This window comes from Drosophila ficusphila, unplaced genomic scaffold, assembly GCF_018152265.1.
Source record: "Drosophila ficusphila isolate 14025-0441.05 unplaced genomic scaffold, ASM1815226v1 contig_106, whole genome shotgun sequence".
Classification (NCBI taxonomy): Eukaryota; Metazoa; Arthropoda; class Insecta; order Diptera; family Drosophilidae; genus Drosophila; species Drosophila ficusphila.
Window position 1 is genome coordinate 6595619 of NW_025063993.1, and position 27661 is coordinate 6623279.

At 43.3% G+C, this 27661-nt stretch overlaps 1 protein-coding gene across 1 annotated transcript; it reads right to left on the reverse strand.

Annotated features, from left to right (window-relative positions):
• Positions 1–22181: 22181 nt before the first annotated feature.
• On the reverse strand, positions 22182–27579 carry LOC108089048 (ATP-dependent DNA helicase Q4). Its single transcript, XM_017187156.2, has 7 exons — positions 27366–27579; positions 24770–27305; positions 24061–24712; positions 23263–24003; positions 23021–23196; positions 22642–22958; positions 22182–22574 (listed from the first exon to the last, which is right to left on the reverse strand). Exons 1-7 carry the CDS (start codon positions 27465–27467, stop codon positions 22341–22343), a joined length of 4758 nt encoding a protein of 1585 aa, XP_017042645.1. The 5' UTR covers positions 27468–27579; the 3' UTR covers positions 22182–22340.
• Between the last annotated feature and the right edge of the window lie 82 nt (positions 27580–27661).

Consider the following 27661-nt stretch of genomic DNA (forward strand, 5'->3'; position numbering starts at 1 on the left):
GGACGAGCAGGAGAAGGAGTTGAAGGAGGAGATGGGGTAACGCACTCCGCTAATGCACCAAAAACTGCATCCACTACTCTTAGCCACCCCTTTCCCCTCCCCCTCCCACTGCCACTCCCCCTCCCACTGCCACTCCCCCTCCCCTGTTACTTAACAATATTTCTCATTGTTGTTGAGACGTTGCAGGTGTTTGCTGAAGCATATCAAAAGTATATATACGGCTATAGCTGCGACTACGACGACGACGACTTAAGCCAGGCCCAGACCCAAAGACGTTGGCTGGGTGCACTTTTCGGTTGAGCCAAGGCAACTGGCTGTCTGGAGCAGATGGAGATGTTGGGGGCAAGAACCAGTTCAGCGGTTGTGATAAATTTCAGCAATTATGTTTATAATTTACTTACTAAACTTCCAACTTTCGTGAGTCACATTTTAAAGCTCAGCCCTTAAGTAATGGATTGTATTTCAGAGAATTTTAACAGAACAACAATCGAGAAATTGAGAAAAACTTTATAAAAAAAGGTAAGTTATTTAATTTTGCTAATTTATTTTAGGGGTTTACTGTTTAACAAACTAAAAAGTATTTACTTAATTTAATTTTTTGAATCTTTGTTTTTAAAAAACTTTATTTCATATTTTTGCTAACGAATTAAAACTAGATGTCCTCCCCCCTTTTTTTTTAACAAAGATTACTACTTAACTTTGAGTATTTTAGCGATCTAGTTCCATTTGGGAAAGAGAGGCAGCCGAAAAGTAGGCAACTCTCGTGGCACTTGCCATATGCGGCGGAAGAAAGGCCGTCTGCTGCACTCGCCGCACTTTCCCCGCAGTTTCCCCGCCTTTCTCCGCAGAGTCCGCTTGGCTGCCTCACCTTAATTATGAGTTACTTTTGTGCAGGCATTTTCTTAGTTGCTCTCGCCACCCACTCGGTTGTCCCCGTGTGCGTTGTTTACCTTTTTGTGCAGTTTAAATCAACTGAGTTGGGCGGAGGACATTGAGGTGGGTGCCGAAGGATCAGGAGCAGAAGGGGGAGCGGCGAGGCAATTGCTTGGGCTTGTGTTTGCCTTTGGGCCACAATGCTGCTAGAGGGAAGATTAAAGGGGCAGAGAGGGGGGAAGGGGGGTTTCTTCTACAACAAAGCAGACGAAAGTCGCTGGCGGCATTTGCCGCATTTGCTGCAACAGCAGGTGAAGGTTGGTGGAGGGGGAGGGGTAGAGCTACCCCGTCTGCGGTCGGGTCATTCGGGGGAGGGGTGGTGGGGTGTCAGCTGCTTATGCTGTGTAATTCCGCGTAAAATGCACAAAGGGACAACGCCAACCCGTTAACCACCCCCAGGCAGAGGCAACTGCCTTGAACCGCAGCCTTTCCACCTGCATGACACCTGCCATTGTTCGCAAAAAGTAGACAATGGCGACAGCCACAAGAAGGTGCGGGGTCACAAGGAGCTCAATCTGAATCTAAAGAAGGCACAATGAGTAGGCCCACCGAAATACATAAAACATTTTAACGAATTCCTTTCAGGCGGAGCAATCTTTCCTCAAAATGATTTATTTTGGCAATGAAAGTGTTAATTTTTCAAAAGCCAAACAAAAGTGACCTACTTAGCTGTTAGCAAACATCGATTGCAGGTCACGTTAAAGATTTGAACACAATATTCAATTAAAATTAAGTTGGAAAACGATTTGATAAAACAAACAATTTAAACATTTTCAAAACTGTTTACACGATTTTAAACTCTGCTACGCAAATATTTCATACTAAAGTGGCATTAAATGTGTTTGGAAAGTGTTATAAATTAGTTTCAAGTGCCTATTTGTAGTGGCAATAACAAAACTGATAAATTCTGTGGCAAAAAGAATTTCTCCCAACTTAATATTATTAATTCAAATTAATTTGCAAAGCCAAACGGGAAAGACTAAAATAATACATTTTCAGTGCAGTGTATAAGTTTTTCTCCGCAAACTGTAACAATTTCCTATGCAAATAACTCACTTTTAGTTAATTTCCAATTTCCTTTGAAAGTGTTCTAAATTCGATTTAGTTTATGTGCCAGCAAAGTGGGTGGGGAGAGGTCATTCTGGAGGGGCAACTTCATCGTCGGCTGACCGGAAATGCAACAGGAAATCAGTGTGCAAGGGCAGTAAATGCGGCTGCCACGCCCACATCAGTGCACCACCCACTACCCATGAACCCACCAACCACCACCCAACACCCACCACATTCGGCACGTTTACACATTGCACATTTTGCGTTGAGTAAACTTTGCTGGCAGTTGAGGCAAAAACGGAGGAAAAGCAGAGGAAAAGCGGAGCGAAAAGGGAAGCGAACAAAGTCAAAATAAGTCAAGCTGGAAATATTTCCCATGCCTCGGCCGACTTTTTTTCCCTTTGCCATTTTCCTCCGTGAAAAGCGAAGAAGAGGACCAACTCCGGGGGCCATTTTGTTATTACAGTTGCTGCAATTTCCAGCGTCGACGTTTTGCTGCTGCTTTAGCAACAATTACAACGGTCGGCCAAAAAGAAAGCCACCAACTGTGGAACGTGGCCGAAAGAAGGACAACGGAAAAATGCCAGGCAAGAAAAATAGAAACACCCTGTTGCACGTCTTTCGAACGGGGTGTGAGGGTGGAAAATCAGGAAAAGCTGGCGAAAAACTTGGGTAGTTGGCCTGGGTCGCCGACTTGCCGCCACTCAAGTGAAGCAACAGTCCACAATCACAACATGCCAGTTCAGCCACACAAGAACTCAACACACACACACACTTGCACGCTGATATGGGGCACACACGCAGGGACACTGAAAGAAAATCACATTCTTATGTTTATAAGAATCCGATAAGAATTAATCATGAAAAAATGGGAATTCCCAAAATAAACCTAAACTTATGAGCAGACTTATCTGCAGCACAATTAAAACTTGGTTTCAATTATATATGTATGTATATTAAATGAAATTAAATATAAAATTAAATACATATATGCTTTATACTAACAGCTAATACAATATAGCAAAAATCATTAATTCGAAAAGATTATACAAATGAAGCGCTACCTAAAAAACAACATAATTTAAATACTGAAAAAAAAGCAACGCATCTTATCAGTAGCTTTTAATGTTTCTTTGCGAGCTCTGGGAATTTATATGTTCAGTACGTTTTAAGAGCTCTTTCCGAGCAGTAGAGTCTATCAAAATGTTGAGGCCGCAATTATATTTTTCGCTCGCATATATTGTTTTTACTTTGAGCGGATCATTGGAGTATGATTTAAACAACCATCTCAGTCACTGTACTCAATCCTGCGATAATAAGCTGGTTTACCAAATAACTGAATTGCAGAATAAACTGAAAAAAATATGAAGACGAACAAAAAGACATGTTATCCACGTTAGAAACTATGCAGATCGAGAAACAGATGGGTCTGGATGCTCAACTACTAAAGATTGAGCTAGAAAACAGGAATGAAACCCCAAAAAATCAGATCATTGAAGAAAACCTCGAATTGGTCAAGGCGAAACTGCAGGAGCTTCAGAGAAAAATGGATCATCAACTGCAAACTAGGTTGGAAGGCGAACTCTTGGCGATGCGGAACAGGTTGCAGGTCCTGGAGGAGAAAATTAATGGTCAACCTTCCGCTCGGAATTCTGAAATACCACCCGGATTCGAGCGGATCGGCGACAAGTACTATTACATCGAAAATCATATTGTACAAGACTGGAATACAGCCAGAAACACCTGTAAGGAAAAGGGTGGTATTTTAGCTTCCATTCAAAGCCAAAAAGAACTGAATGAAATCAAGGAAAAGCTCATACACTTTAATGATTACTGGCTTGACATTAAATACTCAAATAACGACGGTGAACTCAAATCTTCTGATTTAGGCAAGAAAGCTCAGTTTTTGATGTGGGCGCATGGTTACCCCAAAAGAGAAAAGGGTAAATATTGTGTTTATCTAGGAAATGGAGAAATGTATAATTATAACTGTGACACCAAAAACAAATTTATTTGTCAGACTAAAGACAAACTGTAATTAGCAGCGGAAAAATCAGCGTTTGTTTCTGATAAGAAACTTTTGTCTATATAATAAATTGAATGTAGTGATTGCAATACAAATGTTTTTGTCAACCATCAAACTGTGAAATTATACAGACAAATAAAGAATTAAATTCAAATAGTAAATGATTGTGATTTTTTTGAGTGTAAGGGACACACAAGATGCACGCACACGGACGCACTTCATCCACATTTGTCTTCCGGCCATGACAGCTTCAGTAAATTGAAAATGGCGACCAAATGTACAGCAAACAGCAAAAGCGAGCGGAAAAGTTTACGACTGCCGCTGCCCCTTTCCTTTTTCCCCTTCCCCTTCCCCTTCCCCTGCATGCCACTTGCTTTTTTGGCCTGGGAATATCAACAAGGCAACCTTCAGACGGTTAACAGTTTTCCAATTCCCGCAACACGACGCATCTCATTGCTGGCCAAGAGCGATGCGATGCCGAGCAGATGTAGATTGCGACGCAAGCTGAGCGGAGCGGAGCGGAAAAGCAGCTCACAGCAGCCAAGGATGCGGGTCCACCCCGTTGGCCACCAGTGGGCTACATGGTAAGCATCTAGCATGCCTTTTCTTCAGGCGACCACTTAAATATCTGCGGTAAATTATTGTTGTAGTGTATAATGTATAATATTTGAGCAAAATCTGAGAACCAATAATTTCAGAAAGACAGAAAGGCACTTTAAGATTATTTAAATTTAATCAATAGAAGAACTATGAAATTAAATTATGATATTTATATTTTTAAACCACTTCATATTTTAATTGGAATTTATTTTTATAATTCATTGGAATTTAAATTTGAAACAGTTCTAATTTGTTGATTTTTAAACTACATAGTTAACCAAAATTATATTTGGATAATAGAATGCTAAAAGCAATCAAAGAAAACTAACTTTAGTTTACAAGCAGTATAGTTTACTGATTTAAATTGGATCCTGTTGAAGGCATCTACTTTATGTTTCGTCTCTGAAACTTGCGTTTCCAAGAGTGCATCTCTAGTGTTTTCCCATCTTGCCCCAATGTTTGCTCTGCGTGTCCCAGAGCAGTGGCATTGGGCTCGACTGCAGTTGCTGTTGCTTCCACTTCAGTTTCGGCCGCTGGTTAATTGTATGCGACTGTTGCAACTCACGGCTGCCACGGCCGCCAACATGGGGCAATTGACATTGATCAGTGCTGACCTTAACGGAGTGGGCGGCCAGACAGCCACCCAGCAATCACCTCCAGCTGCTCCGCCCGCAGCCAACTCCATTGGTCACTTAATGCGCTTAAAGGGAGACACAATGGGAGTGACGGAGTGCGGAGCTCGAGCCCTGGAATCCCCTCATCATTATGCAGATGGAAACACGGAAATGCCCCCCAAGGCATGCAAATGGAATGTGAAAAGTGCGCCTACGACAAAAGACTAGAGGATGGGTGAGTGGGTAGATGGGTGGTGGCATGATAATGAGTAGTTTCCCACCCACTCGCCTGTGGCCTGGAGTAATTGCGGAAAATGAATTAAAGGCAATTTGCAGCAGGAGGCAGCAGAAGGAGCAGAAGAAGATCCCGGGGAGGAGGAGGAGGAGCAGGCAAGATGGGGGAACAGCAACAAAATGCCAAGTGAAAGCAAACAACGTAAGCTGCTGCTGCTGCTGCTGCTGCATAGGGAGTCCTGATGAGGCAATGTTGCAGGTGCAGGAAGCTGGCAGGCAGCAACACCAACCAGCAACAGCAGCAACATCGCCCGGAAACAGGATGAGATCCAAGGAGCAACAGCAACGACAACGACAGCAATCGTAACATGTAAATGGGAAAGGCACACACACATTGCACACACACACACATACTCTCACACACACATGTGAAATTGCATTTAAAAAGCTAAAAGAAAAGCGGATGCAACAATTTGCCATTGTGCGAATGTCGGGCGCAGAGGCCTTCGGGGGCGCCAAGTTGCCCCGCCCCCTGGAGCTGATTTTCCACCTGCCGCACCTTTCTCCGCCTTTTCGCCACCTGTCTGCGTCTGTCTTCCTGACTTTCCCCAGGCAATTTAAGCGAATTTCGAAGTCACTCGAGGAGCAGAGTCCTAGCGGGAAAACCGGGGCCAGGGGATCGGGTAAATATAATGATGCCAACCCGATGCCATAAGTATTTATGTTGTGGTGCAGCTGCGGCTGGATGGGTGTGCCACCAGAAGGGGAAAGAAGCCCGAAATTTGTCAAGAAAGAAAGCTAACCACCCTTGCCAGGAAATTAGAAACTAATTCAGGCAAATAGCTTATGAATCTTAATTGATTAAACAATAACATAAATCCTGCAAAAACCTCTCCACTTTGCACAATGTTTTATAGAAAATTTAAGCTCTATATTCATTTACAATTATCAACCTTAACTGGTGAAAAGGTAAAGGGATCTCGCAAAGAATAACTAATCTTGACATAAGGGCATTAAGTACATTTTTTGCCTATAATTATATTAACGCGGAATTATTTAAAACTGTTTGGAGTGCATATTGTTTTAAATCCTTACCTGTCGACATTTGTTAACCCTTTTTTTCACCAAGTTATTTTTAACTGCAGGCTAACTGTGTGCATAAAAAGTGAATTCAACACTAATTTGATTTTAATTTGTTTACTTTGTCGTATTGTTATGTGCATTGTGTTTGTTTGTTCGTGTTTAATTAAAAATGCATTTGTACAATCAGACAGAGAGCGAAAGAACGAGAGAGTGAGATGGAGGGAGGTTCGATGGGGCAAGGGGGAAAGGGGTGGCAACATGGGAAAACACTTTATTATGGCAGTTGCATGCGAGCTTTATAAATTACGGTAAAAATAAGTCAATTACAACAATTTTCGATACCCTCGAAAGCCCCCTTTGCCCATTAACAACCGTAATGGAAAACATGCGCTTTCCGTTTCCGCTTTTCCCGTTGATTTTTGCCAAACAACCAACAAACAATAGGTATTTTTTGTAAACTTTTTATTTCCGCTTCGATTGAGCATTAAATGTATATAAATTTTGGCTAAAATAAAGCCCGGCTGGAGAACAACAACAAAACCTATTAATGTCTAACACATGCACACAGATAACACACACATACACCCACACACACATGCAAAGGAAAGCACACAGACAGTTACAATGGCAAGTCGAATGCAAATAAACAGTAAATTTGCATAATCAATTTGTTTATTGATTCGAATAGTCGAACTATTTTAATTACGTTTACGCTCAGGTTCCACTTCAACAAGGTGCGAGTGGGACAGCAGAGGCTGTGCGAGGGAGAGGGCGCTATGAGCAAACCAAAATTCGGTAAATATAAAAAAGCCAATCATCAGCAAACAACGTAATCATTTCTCTCACTGATAGTTGCTGTTTTTTGTCCTATGTGCGCAGCATTTGCATTTGGCAAATATTTATCAATGTTTTCTGGCTTTAGATTAATCAAAAATCAACTACAGCACCAGGAAAAGTTGCTAGTTACTTTACTCAATGGTTTAAACACCCTTTAAATAATAAATATAATATATACAATACTGAATTTATACAAGGTATCTATGAACTTGAGAAATTTGGAAAGCGTTTGGTTTGTACATTTTATTTAAATATATTCAGAGTACTGCAACAACAATTAGCCATATCCGTTTAATATCCGTTCATATCTGCTTCCGCTGGCAAAAAACTTAACATACTTTCAAACACTCGCATAAATTGCCTTTTAATGGACACCAGAGCGAGTGGCAATTGGGTGGGCTGAGTGTCCGGGGGCAGAAGGTTCTTTATGGCTCGATGAACGCTTAAAATGCTAAAAGCCAATTATTTAACAGGTTTTTTGCGAGTGTGCGAGGCTGAAAAGCAGTAACCGAAACGAATGCCAATGAAGCGAAAGAATTACACAAATATGATTGCCGATTGCATATATATTTTCATAAGGATTTGTCTTAATGCAGAAAAATGAATGTTGTAAATAAAGAAAGTAAAAATGAAGTTAGACTTACTATATTAATGTTACCCAGATTTAATTTGAGATTCCGGAAATGGAAAGCTGTTCTTAAAGGATGCTAACTAATCCACAATCCAGTTAAATCCACGATATTTGGCTATTCATATTAAAACGATTAGCAACGTTACATTTTTTATTTTTTCAATTGTCTAGTTCTTTTTCCCCAGTGCACTTTTCCGACTGTCAGCGCTGAGAGCAAACTCCATCAGCATCATCGTCATCGTCAAGTCACAGCCGCAATGACAACTAGACTCTTGTCTGGTGAAGCACTGGCCATGATCCCTGGACTCTGGACTCGGTCAGAAACCAGAAGCCAGGAACTGGGAGATGGGAGCTGGGAGTCGGGACCAGAACTAATGTCCTCCAGCCTAAGCACTCACCTCGTGTCAGGGACACGCTCTCCGCTTTCGGTGCTGTTGACCAGTTGACCAGCGGACCAGTTGGCCAGTGGAGGATTTCCACTGGACAGTTCCGAGTTGGCAGTCAATCAAGGGAGGCGTTAAAATTTGTTTTTTCTTTTTTGCCCCCCGCCTCTGGGAGAAGGAGACTCGAAAACGGCGCAGCTCAAAATTTGTTAAGTGGCTACAAGTGGGCACAGGACATGGGATGCGGATGGGAATGGGGATATGGATCGCGATCCGCATTCGTGTCCGGATTCGGATCCGGGGACACAGAGTGTCAACCGCAGAGCAAAGTGCAGTGGCAAGTGTTCCCAAACATGAAAAGTTTTCCGCTGGGGCTGCGGTTCGCTGTTCCTGCCGCTGATTAAATGAAATGAAAAGTTTGCTCCGCCCCAGAGTAATTGCAATTAGCCACGAGCAGCACTGTTCTCTAAGCAAAAGCAAGTTTAGCCGGCGCTTAAAGTGCTGCCAACTCAAAAAGCAATCATAATTTGTATGTGCGCCGGCCAAAACAAAAACTGAGTAAAAGAAATGATAATTAAATCACTGTGAATAACGCCGGATAAATCTCACTTTCCCACTCTGTTCTCCTCGCCAAGGAAACCAGCAACTTTCGGAGATGGCGATAGAGTGCATCATTGTGCCACTTGAAAAACTTTGATTAAAATCCTTTTGAAGTGCAAACAAATAGCGCGGGACAAAAGTATCTCTGGGGGATTGTCGGGGTGGCAAGGCTTCCAGTCTGGAGTGCAAGAAGATTTAACACGAGGCGAGAGTCAATGTGTGTCCCCACTTTTTGAAGGCTAAGCCAAAGCTCACGAGCTCCAGCATTTGCATTTCGCCCGCCTTTGGTTTGCTACCCAGCACATAAGCTAGGTTTGACGGCTATTTTCACTACAGCAACACTGTTATCTCTTCAATAAATTTGAACACAAAATAGGGACCAGGAGATCATAAGTATTTAAAAGTATTAAGTATTTAAGTTTTCCTAAATCTAACATCTATTTAAACTTGACTTTTATTTTTTGCTAATTTTGACATAAAAATGTGATGAAAAAATTACTAAAAATAATGTTTTTGGAATGCACAACAAAGGAATGGCGCTCGTTAGCCGAGGTCATAACTTGCCCAAAACAGTGCGTGTTTCGACTGTGGATCTCTTTTTGACCAACTTATAACAATTACCCCTTAGAAGTTTTTTTTTTGCCAAAATTAATTTAGAACACAAATTAGACTTATTTTAACCATAACATTAGAAATAGTGGCCAAAATATGGGATCTCATACATCGTTGAGCTTGTATTGAAATTTTGCTCTCCAAAACACTGTGCCCCTCGCCTCTTTGTATCTATTTTACCTATTTATAGTACTAACCGTAAACACCGAATATGAACTCTTGACAAATGTTGTGTTCCGGATTGTTGCCAAGGTACTCCATAAGTCGAGTTTTATATTTGGTATCCTTGCTGCCCAAATCCTTTTTCTGTTCCTCGCTCTGCGCTAAGCATCACTAAATCCTTCTGTCGCGACGAAAGAACAGCAACAACAACAGGAACTGCTGGCCACAGCGGCAGCAGGAAAAGGGAAGGAGCAACAGCAACAACAACAACAACAAGAGCAACAACAGAAGCAGCAACAGCAGCTACTAAAACGGCAGCAACAACTGCAACAGCAACAGCAACAGCAACTGAAACAGCAGCAACCACAGGAGCAACTAAAACGGCAGCAACAACTGCAACAACAACAGCAGCAGCACGAGCATAAACAACAACAGCAACTACAAAAGCAACTGTAGAGGTTAGAAGTGCAAGGGGGCGTCAAAAAAAGTGGGCGGGACTTTTCGGGGAGTTTCGAGGAGAAGCAAGAAGAAGAGCAACCATGACGACGCCGGCGACAATGCAATAACTCATGTGCAGTAGTTGTTGCTGTTGGTGTTGCTGTTGCTGTTGGTGTTGCTGTTGCTCCTGCTGGATGTTGGTCATGATGACACTTTGGTTGTTGCTCCCAGCTCAAAATCCCAGCCCCATTCCCTTCCACCGCCCCCCTCTTGCCCCCTCGCCATCCTGTGTTGTTGGCCAGCGCTTTGTGCTTTGGCAAAAGTTTCGTTTGATAGTCCCACAATTGCAAAAGTTCGCCACGTTCTTTGAGCTGTGAGCTCGGGATCTGGCTTAAATGCATTTTAAGTTGCATCAACTTTAATAAAATGCCACATGTGAAGCTTGTTTACTGCTGTTGCTGCCGCCGCTCTGCGGTATTATTGTAGTTAAGTGCACTTGAGAGCGCTTTAAAGTTGGAGGCCAAGCGATAAGGACACGCAACTTGCACTCGATGTGAAGTCATCTCCCCATCTCCCCATCCCCATCCCTTTTCCCCCTTCCCTTCCCTGCTTCCCTTTTGTACACCGTGACGTATGCGCAACGTTGGGTTTCGCCGCCGGTTTATCATACGCACCGTTGCCGAGACGAAGCGTCTGTGGTTGGTTGTGCGGTTGGTTGCAGTGGCGCTGCCGAAACAGTTTCCAAGTCATCATCTCGCCGCGCCGCAACTTGAAGGTCGTCTAAGTAAGTTCCTCGAGTCTGTCAAAAAGCATTCTAAAGATTTTTGGCTCTCAGGGGTTAAAGAATTTCTGTCTTTTATGCTGGCAAAAAAAGCGATAAGACTCGGAGGGATCCCGTACAAGTTTCGTCTAAGAAAAATAACTTCTCGTAAGCAAAGAGATAGTAAGTGTGGAGATTTTGGCACTACAAACATATACAACAAAATATTTCACAAGTTAAATACTAGACTTTAAGATTCAGAAACATTCCCAATTACAAATTATTTTAAAATCGTTTTAATAATAGATCTGGTGTTAATTATTAGAAATCGAAAAGTTTAAATTATAATTTATTTAAGTAAAGAAGTAAACTTTATTTTGCAGGACAAAAGAAATCTGTGAACTGCTTGAATAACTATCAAATATCAAATTGCTAATGCTTAACAAGCTACCAATGAAAAGTGAAACCACTACAGATTCACGTACCTAAATATTCTTAAACTTAATGCACGTTAAGCAAGTGCTCCCAATCCATCACCATTATTCTGAGCACAAAAATTCTTTATTTGAAGAACCCCTTTCAGAACTATCCATCATACGTCATTGGAGGACAAATGTGTGCGAGTGTGCGGTTAAGGCCGACTGACTTTGTTCGCAAGTTGAAGAGGTTAAGAATGAAGTACGCTCACCGCAGGTCGCCCCCTGACCCCCTGACCCCCGCGAAACCCCCAAACCCCACGAACCCTTTCTGCATTCAACTCTTCGAGCAATTTCAGTGCGTGGCACTTGAGAGAAGCGCTGGAATGGAGAAGCAGTGGGACGAAGGACCTCAGTCGAGTGTCTAAATGTCACGTTTAAATTTATGTTGCAGCAACAATAACAATGGGCCAGAGTCCTGCCCCTCCGAAAAAAAGAAGAAAAACATGCAGCGTAAACAAAAACAGTTATGACAACAATAGGAACAACAAACAGCCAAGAACTATGACAACTCGACAACAGCAACAAATGGCAGCAACAACAATTACTGACACAGCACAGAAGGCAAAATGTTGCCGTGTGTCACCACGGGCGTAGGGGGAAAGGGGGCGGCAAAAGAGGGAGGGGCGGGTAACGGGGGGCGGACAACAGACCGAATGAGATGCGGGTGCAACTGTCACCAAAACAATGTTAACCAAAATGGCAAAAAAAAGAAATTCCTACGGGGAGACAAAATATTTCCAGCAAAGCACGAAAACGAACAAAAAAATGATTGGAATACATTAGAAATGGTCTCTATTGTTTTGGGGCGAGCGAATGAAATGTTAGATGAATGCAAATGGAAAAAGTTTGCAATTCGAAATGGCAAAGAAGTCTTGTCCTGGAAATACAATCCCTTTGATGAGGATCCGGGATCTAATTATTTTTACGTTTATTTCCAGACAAGCATTATTACATACATTTTTTCTCTGATTTGCATAGTAAATCCCTTCTATTTTAAACAAACTTACTACATATCAGTTTCTTATTATCCACTGTTTAAAGTTCACCCGACAAGTAATTTTCTGGAAATTTTCCCAGACAGCCAGATCAAACTATCCAACAGAAATTTCCTCGAAAAACATATTTGGTAAAAGCTAAACTTTCACCAGAGCTCGCATCACATTTCGTGGGCAACTGCATTTTGGAAATATTCCCGAGCATTTCTTAATTTTCCAACAATTTTCCGCACCATTGCTCGTTCGGATGTTTTGGTATCAAGTATTAAACGCCCAGAATTTCCCGGGAAAAGCGAAACGAGGGTGAACTGCCAGCATCATCAGCCATTAGCCTTATGTTTATATCATTAACAAAGTTATACGAAATTCAACTACTCTAATTATTTTTCCGTTTCTTCCTTTCAACTTGAGAGGGGGAAAAGGAAAAGCATTTTGTTGTGGGGAAAATTCTGGAGGAGTGCGTTTTACATGCGAATGCTGCCTTAACATGGATAAAACAACTGGTATTCTTGTTGTTGCACTTGTTGTTGTTGTTGTTTTTGCTGGTCTGATTGTGATTCTGGTTTGGGTTCTTTCATTATTATTTCTGCTGTTTTCCCGGATTTTCGCAGCGCCCTCGTGTCTGAGCTTGCGATTCAGCTGCGCATTGTTGGTGGCATATTATTTTGCACGCTCGTTGCCATTGCCATACCGACACAACTGCAACTAGAATGGCAGACCGCAATGAGAAAAAATGTTTTCATATTTATTTGCCGCTTTCCCGGCGTTTCCCGCCCACCCGCTTTCCCGCCCGCCCCACTTTCCCCCACAGGACTCGCATAACTCTACTCAAGTATGCAACTTTATCATTTTGATTTAAATGTTTTGCTGCCGCTCTTGTCTGCCGCATTGTGACATGCATGTGCTTCGGTTCGAGTGAGCGAGATAGCGAGAGGTGGGGCGAGAGGATGGGAGGTTGATGGGGAGTGAGGGAGAGGAGAGGAGAACAGTGTGAGTAGGCGACAAACAGTAAAAATTGCATTGTTGTTTAGGTTTGCCAGCTTATTCAGCGCGGCGTTTGCGTGATTTTATGAAAAGATTGTTTCTCCTATTCTCTGCTTTGTTATGTTTTGTTTTGCTTTGTTTTTGTTTTGAAAATGAAAAAGAATTATAAATGGCACGGAGTGGAGCAGGAGGCACAAAACCAAAGTGAATTATATGGCTAAGCAACGGAGACAAAAAGTGAAGCCACTTGATGAACTATGACACGAGCAAAGAGGCAGATCAGACTGAGAAATAGAGATTTTATTTCCATTTTTTGGCATTTTCATTTCGAAATGTTTTCTATTTAATTGCTCAAACAATCTGAGTTAAATTGTTGCACGCATACATATATGCTGCTCTGAAGAGCAAGATATAAATATTCGATACTTTAAGAAAAATATAACAAAAGAACAAATTTAATATGTATTGCTCTTTCATTTATTTATTTTTACATTTATTAATTTATTTCTATACGAGTATGTTGTAAAATATTTTTAATAAAAAACACGAATTAACAGAACTATTTTAGTTGACAAGCCATTGTGAATGCAGCTATACTGCATTCAGAAATCCATTTAAATGGTGTCCTTTATAAATCCAACTGTGACGTTTCCCAGCACTAATTGGCTTGGCTCGCGGCCTTTTGACATGGCATACATTAAGGGAATTTTGTGAATATACATAACTCTGGCAACCCCCACCGTTCCCACAGCCCCATCCCAATATCCATGTATGTGTACGTGTGCGTGCGTCAGTGTGAAGTGCAAAAATTAATTTAATTAAGTAATTTCACATGTCATGCCACATATAATTTATGGCTTGCTTATATTTTGAGTTAATTTCAACATTTTTTCGCCATTCATTTTATTGCATTTCCATTTTTGCCTGTCACACTCGCTTGTTTGTGCGAGTTTTTCAAATTGTTTTGATGCTTCGCTGGTTCAGTGTATGAATGTGGAAAATTCTTGCCGTCAACAACCATTTTTTCCCTCTGGTTTGGTTTGTTTCTTCTATCTCTATTTTTTTCTCTAGGGGCGCTGCATGTTTACAATATTAATTTGCAAAAATAGAACGAAACAAGCAAAAAATTGCCTAGAGGAAATGTAAATATTTAAGTTACGTATAATGCCGAGCCGATTTTCAATGAAATTATACTAATAAAGTAAACTAATTAAAGTTTGCGGTTAATTATGGGGAGTTGAGTTCAGAATTTGGAAAACAAATTCAGTAGAGAAAAATAGTAAAGGTTTTGTTTTCATTTTATTTTTTTTATCAGCTCCTGAAAAAGTTATTTACCAGTTAAGTCATTTAAGTCTAATTAATTTAATTATCTTTAATTCTTAATTAGCAATGGTCTCCACACCGAATATCCTTGCAGGAAAAAGACGTTGTCCTTTTGCAACGACTAAAACTCGAACAATGCGCACACCGAAGTGATTAGCTTGGCAATAACAAGTTTACTTGTTAGTTAGGTGCATCGTGGTTGTCAGCAGTATTTGGGAGCCCTTAACCCATGCCACCCCCCTCAACCCCCCGGAAAAGGAAAAGGAGCTCTGCGAGGACATAAATTTCCACTCATTTATCCGGAAATGGGCGTACTGCCAAAGTGAGCAGCAAACAAACAAAATGAGTGGCCATTTAGTTTAGACCGGAGTTACTAGATCCCCTTAACCCCCTGAATCCCGAACGACAGCATTGTTTACTGCCAGACAACTTTGTCAGCCAAACTGTCTGCTCCATCAGTCAGTGAGGGGTACTTTATGCAATTAACTAATTCGATGTGCCATGTTCTTTGAGTTTGATCCCCCCGTACCCCCGAAAAAAAAACACACGAAGAACTCAGCAGGAAAAAACACACAATAGAATTTATGTTGTCAAGGGTCAGGACTTTCAATCGCCCGATGGTTCAACCCATGCAGCTAAGAGAGGATTGAAAGGCCAGCAGTGAGCTGAAGAGAGCGTTGAATGCATCGGCGGGAAAGAGAGCGGAATGCAGTGGTAGTGGAACGCTCTTACTGGAAGGAAAGAGACCATTTTTCGAAAGTGGATTCAATTAAAAAAGCAACAAATGGAATGACAAACTGCCACCACCTCCCACCTCCCACCATCCCTTGCTTTTAATTGAAAACGCATTTGCAGGAGCTTCGCTTCAACTTGAGCCATTTGCGAAATTCGTGCTGCATACTTTCAGGCGCCGCTTAATTCAAAAGCAACAAGTACAGTCGACTTCAGCACACGATTCACTCGCTCGAGTGTCAAACAGTTGGCAGTGTATTAGTGTGCCAGTGCCTTAGTGTGTGTACTGCCTACAGAGTCCTTCTTCAAGCCAAAACACATTGTCACTCCCAAATGCTGGCCCAGAGCAAAAGTGCGTAGATGGAAAGTAATTTGGCAGGAGTACCCTTTCATCAAGGACACACCATTTAATTACAGATAGCCTACCCTTCAAATGTTGTCCTTAGGAGTTAAGATTCTATACCTCATTTAAACTTAAAAGAGATTTTTCGCACTTGCCATTTGCTGTAACTTCTTACAAACTTTAAAAACATTTAAATTTTTAAATAATTTTTTTGTAATAAAATAAACAGAATATTATTTAATAGTTAAAATGTGTATTTAATTGACTCAAAATATTATAGTAACACAAATCTCCTTACTTTTCTAAGCCATTTTTCCTCAAGTATTAAAACATAATTCACCTAATCCATTGTAACTCAATTCACCCTAACATTTCATCTTCCATTATAATTCCCAACTAATACAGTCCTGTTGCAGCAGCTTAGTTCTGGAAATGATGGGCTCCCACTTGCAGCATTGATGACAGTTGATGATTATTAAAACAAAACCCGAAATTAGGCAGTGTTGGGTGTGAAATGCCTGCAACGGAAATGAGGTTTCGTTCTGATTTACGCAGGCATCAAATGTCGCAGGACAACACAGCCTCCATCTCCATATCCTCCGCCTCCTTCAACTGCACCTCCCACCGACTTACCTGCACTCGAAGGACATTAACAATTGCTGCCGGGTCAGAGCTCCCGGACAGCGGAGAACTCCCTGCATCCGAAGGATCCCCTTCCCCCTCCCCTGGCTCGCCCCCAATCCTCCTCCCCTTTGGAAACTTGACACGCATATTTAGTGGCAACAACAAACCTAATTACGCATGTCCAAAAGCGACGACCACTGCAGCTGCAGAAAGCGGGGGAAGAGTAGAGGGGTAGGGGGAGGAGGAGGGGGGAAACGCCACTTTGCCACAGGATAACACTGCATTTATGACCGGGCCTTATAATGGTGTGACTTGGCTGGAGTCTTCCCTTCAACATGTATTCCCACATGACTTCGAAATCCAGTTGACTACTGCCTACCATTTCTCGCAAAGGATTTCTGTGAGAAGAGGAAGAACTGGATCTGAAAATGGGTATGTGGCTTACTTTAGACCAATAAGTGAGTTGACAAAAATTAAGAACTTCCAATTAATATATTTCACATACTAAAATTAGTTGGTTTACATTTTTGAATGAACTAAAAAACAAAATTACACCTTTTTACTCTTCAAGTATTTAATTTTTTATATGACCAAGAACTTAATAATTGTAATATAGTATAATAGTTTGAAATTCGTTTGGTTTCTATCGAATTCCTTTTTGCAGGTTAATTTCTATATTCCATTAGGACCATAAGGACCTTGTTCACTGCTGACCAAAACTGGCCTTCCTTGAGCCGGCAGTTGCAACATTTGTCATGGGCAGGGATTTTTCGACCACCTCAGGCCCCAGTGCTCCACCCCCAGTGCTCCCCCATCCTTCCGCCCGGTCACCCATGGGGATAATGGCTGAGTTAGTTGGTTGTGCTGCGAACAGATTTTATGATTGCATCTGTTCCGCTGCCAGTTTCCAGTTACCAGTGACCAGTTACCAGTTACCAGTTTTGGCCTGGCCGCCTCCATTTCCGATCCCCAGATCCATAAGCTATTCCCTGTGTGCCTTCGCCTGGGTTTCTGTGCTTGTGCGCCGGCTTGTGGTAGCCAAATTAGCTGCGATTAGGCCTAATAGAGCCTGCAGTGCACGGATTGCGGCCATGGATTCCGCACTGCTGCATTGCTCGGCACTCTCGCTCATCTGCCAGGTAAAACGGTTAGATTACTTCTACTATTGGTTCCACTGCCCATCAGCAGACGCAGCTGACCTGCAAATCTTATTTGCCAATCACAGATACATGAACTAAATGCCGAGTGATATCCCTGGGACCGACTCATTAGCACTGATTAAGTTGCGATTCAAGTGAGTTTCTGCTGGGGTTACACAGACGATAATGTATTTATGATATTAAAAGTAACTGCAGTGTGCCTTGGATTATCATCACGAAGTCAGAATGGGTAGGATTTAAGTGAAATTCTATTAAAGTGAATACAATAAATAGAGTATAATACAATATTAAGAACAATTCTACATTTTATGAATAAGATAAGTTTTTGGTTATGTCCCTTTTGATTTAGTATAATATATTTCACTTTCTGGATATGTTTTTTTCTAAGGAGCGGTTAGTGAACATTTATTACTATTTTGCGGAACTGTTGAAGCACATTCGTATATGATGAATAGTTTACTAGCTACTATACAGTTGCCAAAGTTCTCTGAAAAGCCCACTCGTGTTTACATATGTAAACGAAATCAAAGGGGGAAATTACAGGGGGATTCGCAACAAGCGACGTCCATCGTTCATCACATGGAGTGAAAGCAAGCCATGTGACCACAACCCCTTCCCCCACCCCCTTCCCCCGCCCACTACCTCCGAAGGCTAGGACCCTTTTCCCCCCGTAGGCCCCCATATATACTATATTCACCCTTTGTGCCGCCCTTAAACGCTTGTCAATCCGTACTATTCATAGTTCTCGCCTGCTGTTGTTCAACAAGAGACATGCATAAAATTGACCATGATTTCGTCCGACAAGACATCAACTTGGCCAAAGGGAGGGGTGGCCAAAAGGTGGTGGAGCAGCAAGGACGAAGGACGAAGGACGAAGGGGGTGGGGCTGCAGGACACATGTCATCAAATTTGTGGGCTGCGCCTATGCGTATGCAACAAATTTCCGAACAACTGGGGCGGCAGAAATGCAGAAATTTCGGTTTCGGAATTATGCGAGGCAGCTGGGGGGACTCCCCCTCTCTGGATTCACTGGATTTTCCCACTGCAGCTGGCAAATTAATTACTTAATTACATTTATTGACTTGTTTAGGTTAATTTGGACGCCAAGTGGTGGGACATTTCATTCGATTTACCACAAAGCAATCAAAAATTAAGAGACTAGCCAGCCGATATGTGCGTGTGTGTGTCTGTGTTGGCCAAGCCAAATCAATTTCCGCACGCACAAACACACAAACTCACTCACACTCACACTCACAGAGAGGGGAAAATCCTATTAACAATTGTTTAGGCCAATTGCCAGCAATGGGCAAAATGAAGAGCCGCAACTCTCGTCGAGTCTCTCCATAAATTTTGCATTTGGCATATGACAAAAAGTGTTGGTTTAGCTGTTGGCCAGAGACGAAAATAATGAAATGTTTGTTTGACCGAAAGCCCTTCGAATTGATTTTCCACCTGCTGACTAATAACTTTTGACAGGAATCGAAAAATATAAAAAAGTACAACAAAAACAAATAAACATACGTACATATGTATGTGTGAGCCAAGAGCAAAGGCCAAACAGGCAAACAAAGGCCAGTAAATATTTGGGGTTCAAACACACAGGAAATTGTTGCATCGAGTTGGCCATATTATGTAAATCACTGCCATTGACAGCAGCCACAGAAACGACAACAACAACAATAACATTAACAACAACAATAACAACAATGAGAGAAACAGAAGCCACAATTTTCAGCAGGAAGAGCAACAAAATATTGTGTGCAAAGCCCGAAAACCACTTTGGGCCCAACTTATTTGTGGCTAACAAATTTGCATGCATTGACGCATCATCATCGCAGTTGCCAATTCATCTGGATATACTCGTGTGTATGTATGTATGTGTGTGTGCTCTGTGGGCCACTTGGTTGGATTTCCCTTTTCTTTTTTTTTTATTTTTGCCTTCGCCACAAGGACAACAGAAGAGACTTTGACTGCGATTGCAAATCTTGGGCAAATCAATTGATGTTGTGAAGAGCAGGAAAAGCGTCCACAAAGTGTCAGCTCAAATGTCAATTTGTTGGCTAGGATTTTCAGGATATCGATGCTACAAGTGACAAAACACAGCCCTGCGTAGTTTTTGAGATTGATTGAATACGGAATGTTATTTGGCAAAACATTGGAAAAAACAGCAAAGATAATAATGCTGCAAAGGTAGTGGAACATTTATATGGCTCTAATAAACCTATATTAAATCCGTTTCCTTCAAAAGAGATTTTTAAAACCTACCAAATACTTTATGAACCAAACCAAACTAGTGTTTGCATTGGCTTTTCATTTTAAGGGAATCGTTTTGTAGAAGTTTTGTATGGCTTCTGGTTAGCATTGAGCCAAAAGTGTTGCCTCATTAGGCCACTTCTCGCACACAGTGGGAAAAACCTCAGCCAGCCCACACAGCAGACACAATCCCTCTCATCCTGGGCCATCGATAGGTATTTGGGGTCTAATTACAAAACACAAATGCACTATAATTTCAAAACCCAGAGCTTCCTGCTCCTCCCCACCCCCGAAACTCCCCTATTCAGCCTCATGCATGATTTCGTAATTTAAACGGCAATCACCTCTATGGGCCCTCATTCCCCCCGATTTCCCCCCGATTTTCCCCCTCCGATTTTCCCCACCATATGTCAACAGGCAACAAACAAACTTCTGTCAGCAAAATCATGCAAAATGTGACACCGAGCGGGGAACTGTGGATGTGGATGAGGATGTGGATGGGTGAAAATTTCGAGTGGATTTAGTTCTGGAACAATGTATCCTCGTTCCTAGCTGGGCGATGCCATCCCCTTCCCTTTTCAATCGGCTGCGTGTCATTCAAAGTTTATTGAATCGGATTGAAAAGCTGACATTTGCACATATTTCACATATTTTGCGCTTTTTTATGCGGATGGTTTGACACAGGAGAATGGGACAAAGTTAATAGTTCGGTGGGATTTCGGTTGTAATTTACAAGCCATTTTTGATTTGTCGTTTGTAATCGAACATAATTGTAAATTGAGGTATGAGAGGGTACTTGAATAATTTAATTTAGATTAGCTAGTCAAGGGCCAGGCTTAAAAATGCATGTTTACACGAACATACCATAAAATATGATTCAAATCTCTTTTTTTTTACCGCATATTTTTCCTAGCTGCTTCTCAATATTCTTGCATCCGATTATTACTTTCATTTGAACTTTCATTACTCTCCTTTGCGCTTTTCAAAAAACCCCATGGAAATGTCGCACAGCAAAAAATTGAGAAATAGAGAGGCAAAATTAAGAAGGAAATCATCTAAGGAAATGCAATCTGTAAGCGATGCTGCCTGATTGGGTTTGTCTGCTTTCATTACGACCTTGGAGCCTCCCCCACCCCCTCGCTGCCTCCCTGGGGCAATCACACAGACCATTTAACTTTAACGACAGTCCAAGGAAGGATTCCAAAGAAAGAAACAGAGGCAGCGAAGACCACAATTTTTCCGACTAGGCTCACTGGCCAAAGTTTCTTGCTTTCCTCATTACAATTATATTTGCAAAAGTTTGCCATTTGCCTTCGATTTTCCGTTTGCTTTTCCAGACATTTAATTTCTTGCTCCTTACCATTGACTTTGCTTGCAGCTCAAATACAATTCTTTTCGTCTATTTATTATTCATGTGTTTATTTGTATTTGAAAGTAATGAATGTTTTAAGGGGGGATGGACACAAAAAATCCCTTTGGAATCTGAATGATTAAAAGGACAAAGGTGTCGATGAAACAGGTGGCAGCGGACAGGATAAAGACGAAAATATTTATTTGCACACATGCAATTAAATTTTAATTGATACTGATACCCGTTGAGCCTTTGACCTCTTGGGCGATTAAATGTCTTTCTTAACCGTAAACTTATAGGGGGGTTTGGAAATAAGTGAGCCCAACAGGGCAAATGCAAGCTTGCAGTTGCCTATTGTTTATGAATCTATTTGTTTATTCGAGAGAGAAATATTCGGAATGCTTTGTTGTTTAACATTCTTGGGTGTCACACAAAAAACTAATGGGCACGGATACGTCCTTACTCCTTAATTATGCTTTGGGTTTCCTTGGTGGGGAGGAGGATTGAATTGGGGTTCTAGGAGTGCAATGGAGTTTCTGTGGGAGGTGTTCGATTTGAATTATTGTTTGGCTGGGAAGAGAAAAAGGGAAATGTTGGAATCGAAAATAGCGATTGTCCTGGCTGTTTGTCTTGTTTTTGAGTTGAGGTTCCATGGTTTTAGTCCTATTTAGTACCCACGGATGAATTCCCGGGTTTTAGTCCTTGAAAGTTTCTTGAAGTTGCCACATCTCTGCAAAAGGCGCTGAAAAATACACGAAACTTGGTTTTGCTGAAGTTCCAACTTCTCAGCAAAGGGCGCTGCAAATACACAAAACTTTGTTTTTCTTGCTATAATGATTTCGTCCTGCATGTGTCCTCCCAAGGTACGAGATTTTAAAAGCAAGGACTCACACCGATAATTTTAACGATTCGTTAATGTACTAATTATTAATCGATTTCTGCATTTTGATAACGGATTTTTTAAACATTGAAAATAATTTAAAGTTTTTTATTAGACTTAAATAAAAAGGCAACAAATGTTATGAATGGCATCACATATTTTCATATTCGCGACCTATTAAATTAATGAATCAGTGCATCACATAAAAATTGACTTATTTAGGAGAACAATTATTTTATATCCAAAATCTCGGTTAGGTACGCCTTTTAATGATAGCCGCGTTGGCCAGTTGCAGGATACGATTGAAGTCGACCTTAACGTGGGCACGCCAGTATTTACAGCGTCCCCAAATGACTGCCGGATAGTTGGGACTTTGGATGCCGTGGAAAATGCGGGCAATGTTTCGTCCACTGAACGTGTTGTCCGGATACATGTTGATCAAGGCGTGCACGTCGTCCGTGATGTGTCCATCCGGAACGTTGCTGGGCTGCAAGACAAAGGAAATGTGTAACTAAAAAATTCCATTTAAATGTAGAAATAAGCTTAGGGCTAACCTCCACTTCTAGCTCAAGATCCTGTGGATAGTCGTTGGCAAAGTAGTTGCGCACAATAGCTTTAAGCTGCTCGCAGCGATCCTGTGGGAAATCAGCATTGCAGCACTGGCCACAGGAGCTGTAGGCCACCGCTGCCAATCCGTGGGCCACATACTGAAGCTGAATGAGCTGCGTGCGCTCCTGTTTTACGGAACGCGTGTAGAGCGTGTCCAGAGCGTTGTCAATCTCCAGTTCCGTAAAGTCGCCCGGCACCTTGATGCGGAATCCCAAATCGAAGAAGCTTACTGTGATTGGCGATCGCTTGGGAAATCCATTTACTACCGAACGATGAAGAGATTACAATATTATAAAGGCCATAAATGATGGTGTGCCACCTTACCTTTCACCCACTCCAGATCCTTGAGTTGGTACTTGACCACGCCGCTGTTCCAGCCAATTCCTGCTGCAATGTCCGTCACCGAAAACTCAATTATGTTGGAGTCCTCTTTGAAGGTCTTGTCCCTTATCTGCAAGGCAATGGCCATGGCCAAGGGTGGACATTCTTTAGCAGCATGCCTGTGAAAAGGGAACACAATAAGAAGAAGTTACACAACACTAATTAAACAGTTATTCGAAACTCACTTCAGGTACTTGGGTCCACCATAGGAGATCACTTTGGCCATCACATATGCCGAGCTGAGCACACTCATGCACCAGCGAGGATCCAGCTCCATGTAGCAGAGCAGCGTGGATATGTTCTCTGCCGGGATGTCCAGCATCTCAACGGTTTTTTCCACGGAAAAGCCAATCTCGTGGCCCGGACACACATGGGCTCTCGGACCTTCGCCTTCGATCGCCATTTGGGGAGCATCTCCTTTGGACATATTTTTGTCACAGCTGCACGGCACGAAGATCTTCTGCAGCAGCTTGCGGATTACATGCCGATCGATTGAATTGGCGTAGACGTGTCGACGCAGCTCACTCTGATCGCCACCCTTGGGATCCAAGAAGAGATGACAGTGGGAAGGCAATCCGTCGCGTCCAGCTCGTCCGATCTCCTGCACATAGCTCTCGAAGTTTCTTGGCATGTTGTAATGGATGACAGCCCGAATGTCCGGCTTGTTTATGCCCATGCCGAAGGCGATTGTGGCCACCACGATGCGCAGCTCGTTGCCCATGAAGGCCTTTTGGATGGTTCGTCGCCTGGAAGCAGGCATTCCGGCATGATAGGGTTCGGCCTGCCAATTAACCCGCTTGCGCTTCTTTCCCTGATCTTGGGCTGGCTGCCTCCGGTCCTGGACGGTTGTCCTGATGAAGCCAGCGATGCGCTCACACTCGTCTCGTCGTGTGCAGTAGATAATAATGGACTGGCAGGGTTCAAAGCTGAAACATTTAAAAAGAGTTGAAGGTCTGGGATTCAATGGATATCGTTAAAACTACCGTTCACTATTGAGCAACTGGAGCAGCGCCGCATCCCTGTTTTGGTCCTTGGAGATGGACAGCACCAGGTTATCCGGCAGTGGGATGTCGCTGATAACACCCCGTTCCCCGTCCGCAATGCCCAGGTGGTTAATGATGCTCACTCGCGTCGGCAAAGTGGCCGTGGCCGTAAGTCCCAGTACAGTGTGCACACCAAGATTCTTGCGCAGCACCTTGCAGATCATCAGGTAGCTGGGTCGAAAGTTGTGACTCCACTGGGACACGCAATGCGCCTCGTCGATGCATGCGAACGCAATGGGCGGCAGCTGGCGGAGAATGGCTCCGAAACCCGTCGCGCGCTCTCCGGAAACCACAGCCTCTGGAGAGACGAGCAGTATGTCGATTTCCCCGTCGGCGATCATCTGTTGGATCTTCATCCGCTGCGGTCCAGTCTGATTGGTGTGCAGACAGTGGGCGCGCAGAAAGTGCGGCACCCCGGTCACCTGATCCTCCATGAGCGACACCAGTGGCGAGATGACCAGCGTAATGGCACCCATTTTCCGGCTGTACAGATAGGCTGGCAGCTGGTAACACAGGGACTTGCCACTGCCTGTGCTCAAGGTGACCAGCGAGGAGAGACCGGAGAGGGTGCGCATAATTGCCCGATCCTGACCTGAAAAAGAACACATTCTTCATTAAACTCATCCGCAAAATGTAGGTTTAAGCTTACCCTTTCTAAAATTACTGTGACCAAACATGTGCAGTGCTTCCAGCACTTCGGGTGTAGTGTCCTGGACACTTCCATCCGGGAGGAGTTCGTAAAGTGGCTTCACCCCGCCATGTCGGCTGGTATTCGAGGTGGGGGCATTGCTATCCAGACCAGCCAGCTTCAAAAATTCTTCGGGAATCTTGTGGCCAACGTACGTTTTAATAGGCGATGCTGGTTTCCCTTGCGAAGCAGGCTGACTAAGCGACGCCTCCACGGCTGCATCCACTGCCTCAAAGTCGATGTCGGTCTCATCGCTGGACCAACCTGGATTCGGTTGTTCCTCCTCAGCCTCATCACCGCTGCTCTCTTGGATCTCCTTCTCTGAATCATCAGATTCTTCGTTTTGAAGGATGGCTTCGTTGGCCGCCTCCGGCAATCTTGAGATGTTGCGACTATGAGCCACCAAGGCTCCCTGTGTGGCCATCTCCTGAGCCTCGGCGAGCGTGGGAAACGGCGAGGGATCCTCCTCCAGCTGCGCGGATAGCGGCAGCAAACTGTCTCCCTTCACCTTGCACTGCTGGGCGAAGTGTCCAACTCCGCCGCACTGGAAACATGTGAGCACTCCGCCATCACAGCCACCCATGTCCATATCTGGCCCACTCAAGGCAGCCACTCGTTTCTTGTGCCGCCACTGCTGCTTCTTGTACTTGCTAAAATTCACAGTCTTTTTGCCACGTGCGAACTTCTTCTTTTGAATGTTGATGGTCACAAAGTTCTCGTTCAGTTTTCCCGAAGCTATGCGTTCCTCTAGCTTCTTTCGGGCTGCTGCTCGCTTTTCGTCCACTCGGACGTTAGATCCTCCTGCGGATTCCATAATGGGTCCTGCTGCAAAAGTGCTGATGTAGCGCTGGGCGGTGGCATCCGCTTTTTCTAGTTCCTGCGAATTAATACGCGGAACGGAGGTAATGTCGCCTGCCTCCAAGGCAAGCACGTACTTCAGATCTTCGGGATTCAATGGCTGACTCTCCTTCTCCTCTTCAGGTTCAACAGCTTCTGCAGCAGGTGCTTTCTTCGAGTTCCTTGGCTTCTTTTCCGCTTTGGGTTTCTTTTCTGCTTTGATCTTCGGTTTCTTTTCAGGTTTCGGCTTAGCTTCGGCCTTCGGTTTGGTGGTCTTCCTTTTGCCAGCTGCTTGTTTTCGCTTGGCCTTTTCTTTCTTGCCCTTCTCCGGTTCATAAGTGGCATCACGCTCTTCGTCGGCGGAGAAATCCAAGCCATACTCATCCTCTGTTTCATCCGGAGTCACAGTTTTTTCTTCCGCTTCTGTTTTGTTGGGCATTTCGGAGGAAGCAGCTACCTCAGCTGACCCTTCGGTCGCAGGCATAATACGACGTCGTTTAGCCAACTGCCTGTACTCCTGTGGCTCCGGCTCTTCTTCGCTTTCAGCCACCACAGAGTCGGAATCAGAATCGCTTTCCTGTTCAACAGGAGAATTGTGTTTGTGAGCGGATGTTGGTTGGGTGACCGCAGAAGGGGTCTGCCTAAGGGGAGGAGGTGCTTCGTTCTTATTAAAACCGCTAGCAGATGGCGGTCCTTGTGTGCTCACAACTTGTTCGGCCTTCACCTGCACCTTCTGTACCTCCTTGGGCTCGGGCTTCAGTTTACTCAAATCTAGATTGGCCAGTCCATAATTGGTTTTTTTTAGTTGACCATTATTATTATTATTGGCTTCCGAAAATGGAGTCTCCGCCTCAAGAGTATTTTCCTTCGTATTCCGCTGCAGCCAGCCGTCGTCCACCTGCGTTTTAATAGTTTCTTTGCTGTGGTCGCCGGCCAGCAGCGGATTACCGGCTAAGGCCAGCTCCTTTTCCTTGTACTCCTGCGCTTTGCGTATCAGTATGGTCTCAAAGTCGGGCAGTTCTTCCACCAGAGAGGGAACTGAGCTTGCGGAACTGGTGGAGCTGGAGGCGTTGACGGAAGTGTTTGACAAAGGCTTGCGTGGATTACGCTTAGCAAATCCGCGAGTGGATTGGAACAATTTGGCACTTAGACTGGGCTTAAGGGATGCAGCGGCTTTTGGCTGCTTCCCGACCACAGGAGCGGATAGAGAAGCCTCTAGAGGTTTTGGAGGTGCTGCTTGCTTCATGCTGACATCTACACCCCAAGCATTCCGATTGATTGGCAATTCCTCCACAGCCTCGAACTGGCGGATAACATGGTTCTCATCGCGATTTACCAGATTAGTGAGCACTTGGCGATTGGGCAGGTCCTGAATATTGGAAAACGACCCCTCCGCAGTCTGCGGAATTTCCTGCAGATTGCCAGAACTCGGTGTCTCGACCAGAGCGGATATATTCAGCGGCAGTTGAGGACCTCCGCTCAGACTTACGTCCTGATCCAACATGCTCACACCCAGATCACTAGCCTGTGACATCTCCAGGACATCGTAACCATCCTCGCTAAGCACATCATTAAGCGTTTCCTCCAGGAAAGATGTCTTTAGTTTGTAATACATTTTGTAGGAGTCTCGGATCTCCTGGCTGGCCTCCCGAATATCATACTGCCAATGTAGTTAAAATCTTTTTATACAACAGTATTTGCTATACGTATCCAATCTCACCTTCGATGGAACTCGGCCATTCTTCTTTTTAAAATCTTTTTCCCACAACTTCACGCGTAACTTGTACTTTTGGTATTTTAGCTTGAACACCGAATCGTCCATATTGACGGGTGTCTTAAATTATCTGATATTATTGTAGCATTAAAAACCAATATGTAGGTCGCGATTTCGGAATTTAACTCACGAGTGCAGCTGTTTTCGCTGAGCGCGCGCTTTTCACTTGACGTTGCCAGACCGATGCTGATACAACAGAGTTGCCGAATTGTCGGAGTCAGATACACTGATAAATGTTGTAG

Excerpts from the sequence above, each read along its gene's own strand:
- LOC108089048 (XM_017187156.2), bottom strand. The coding sequence starts at position 27,467 with ATGGACGATTCGGTGTTCAAGCTAAAATACCAAAAGTACAAGTTACGC. Across the intron at positions 23,197-23,262 it reads GGTGGACCCAAGTACCTGAA|GCATGCTGCTAAAGAATGTC; the intron begins GTGAGTTTCGAA and ends CCCTTTTCACAG. Across the intron at positions 22,575-22,641 it reads ATCTTGAGCTAGAAGTGGAG|CCCAGCAACGTTCCGGATGG; the intron begins GTTAGCCCTAAG and ends TTTGTCTTGCAG.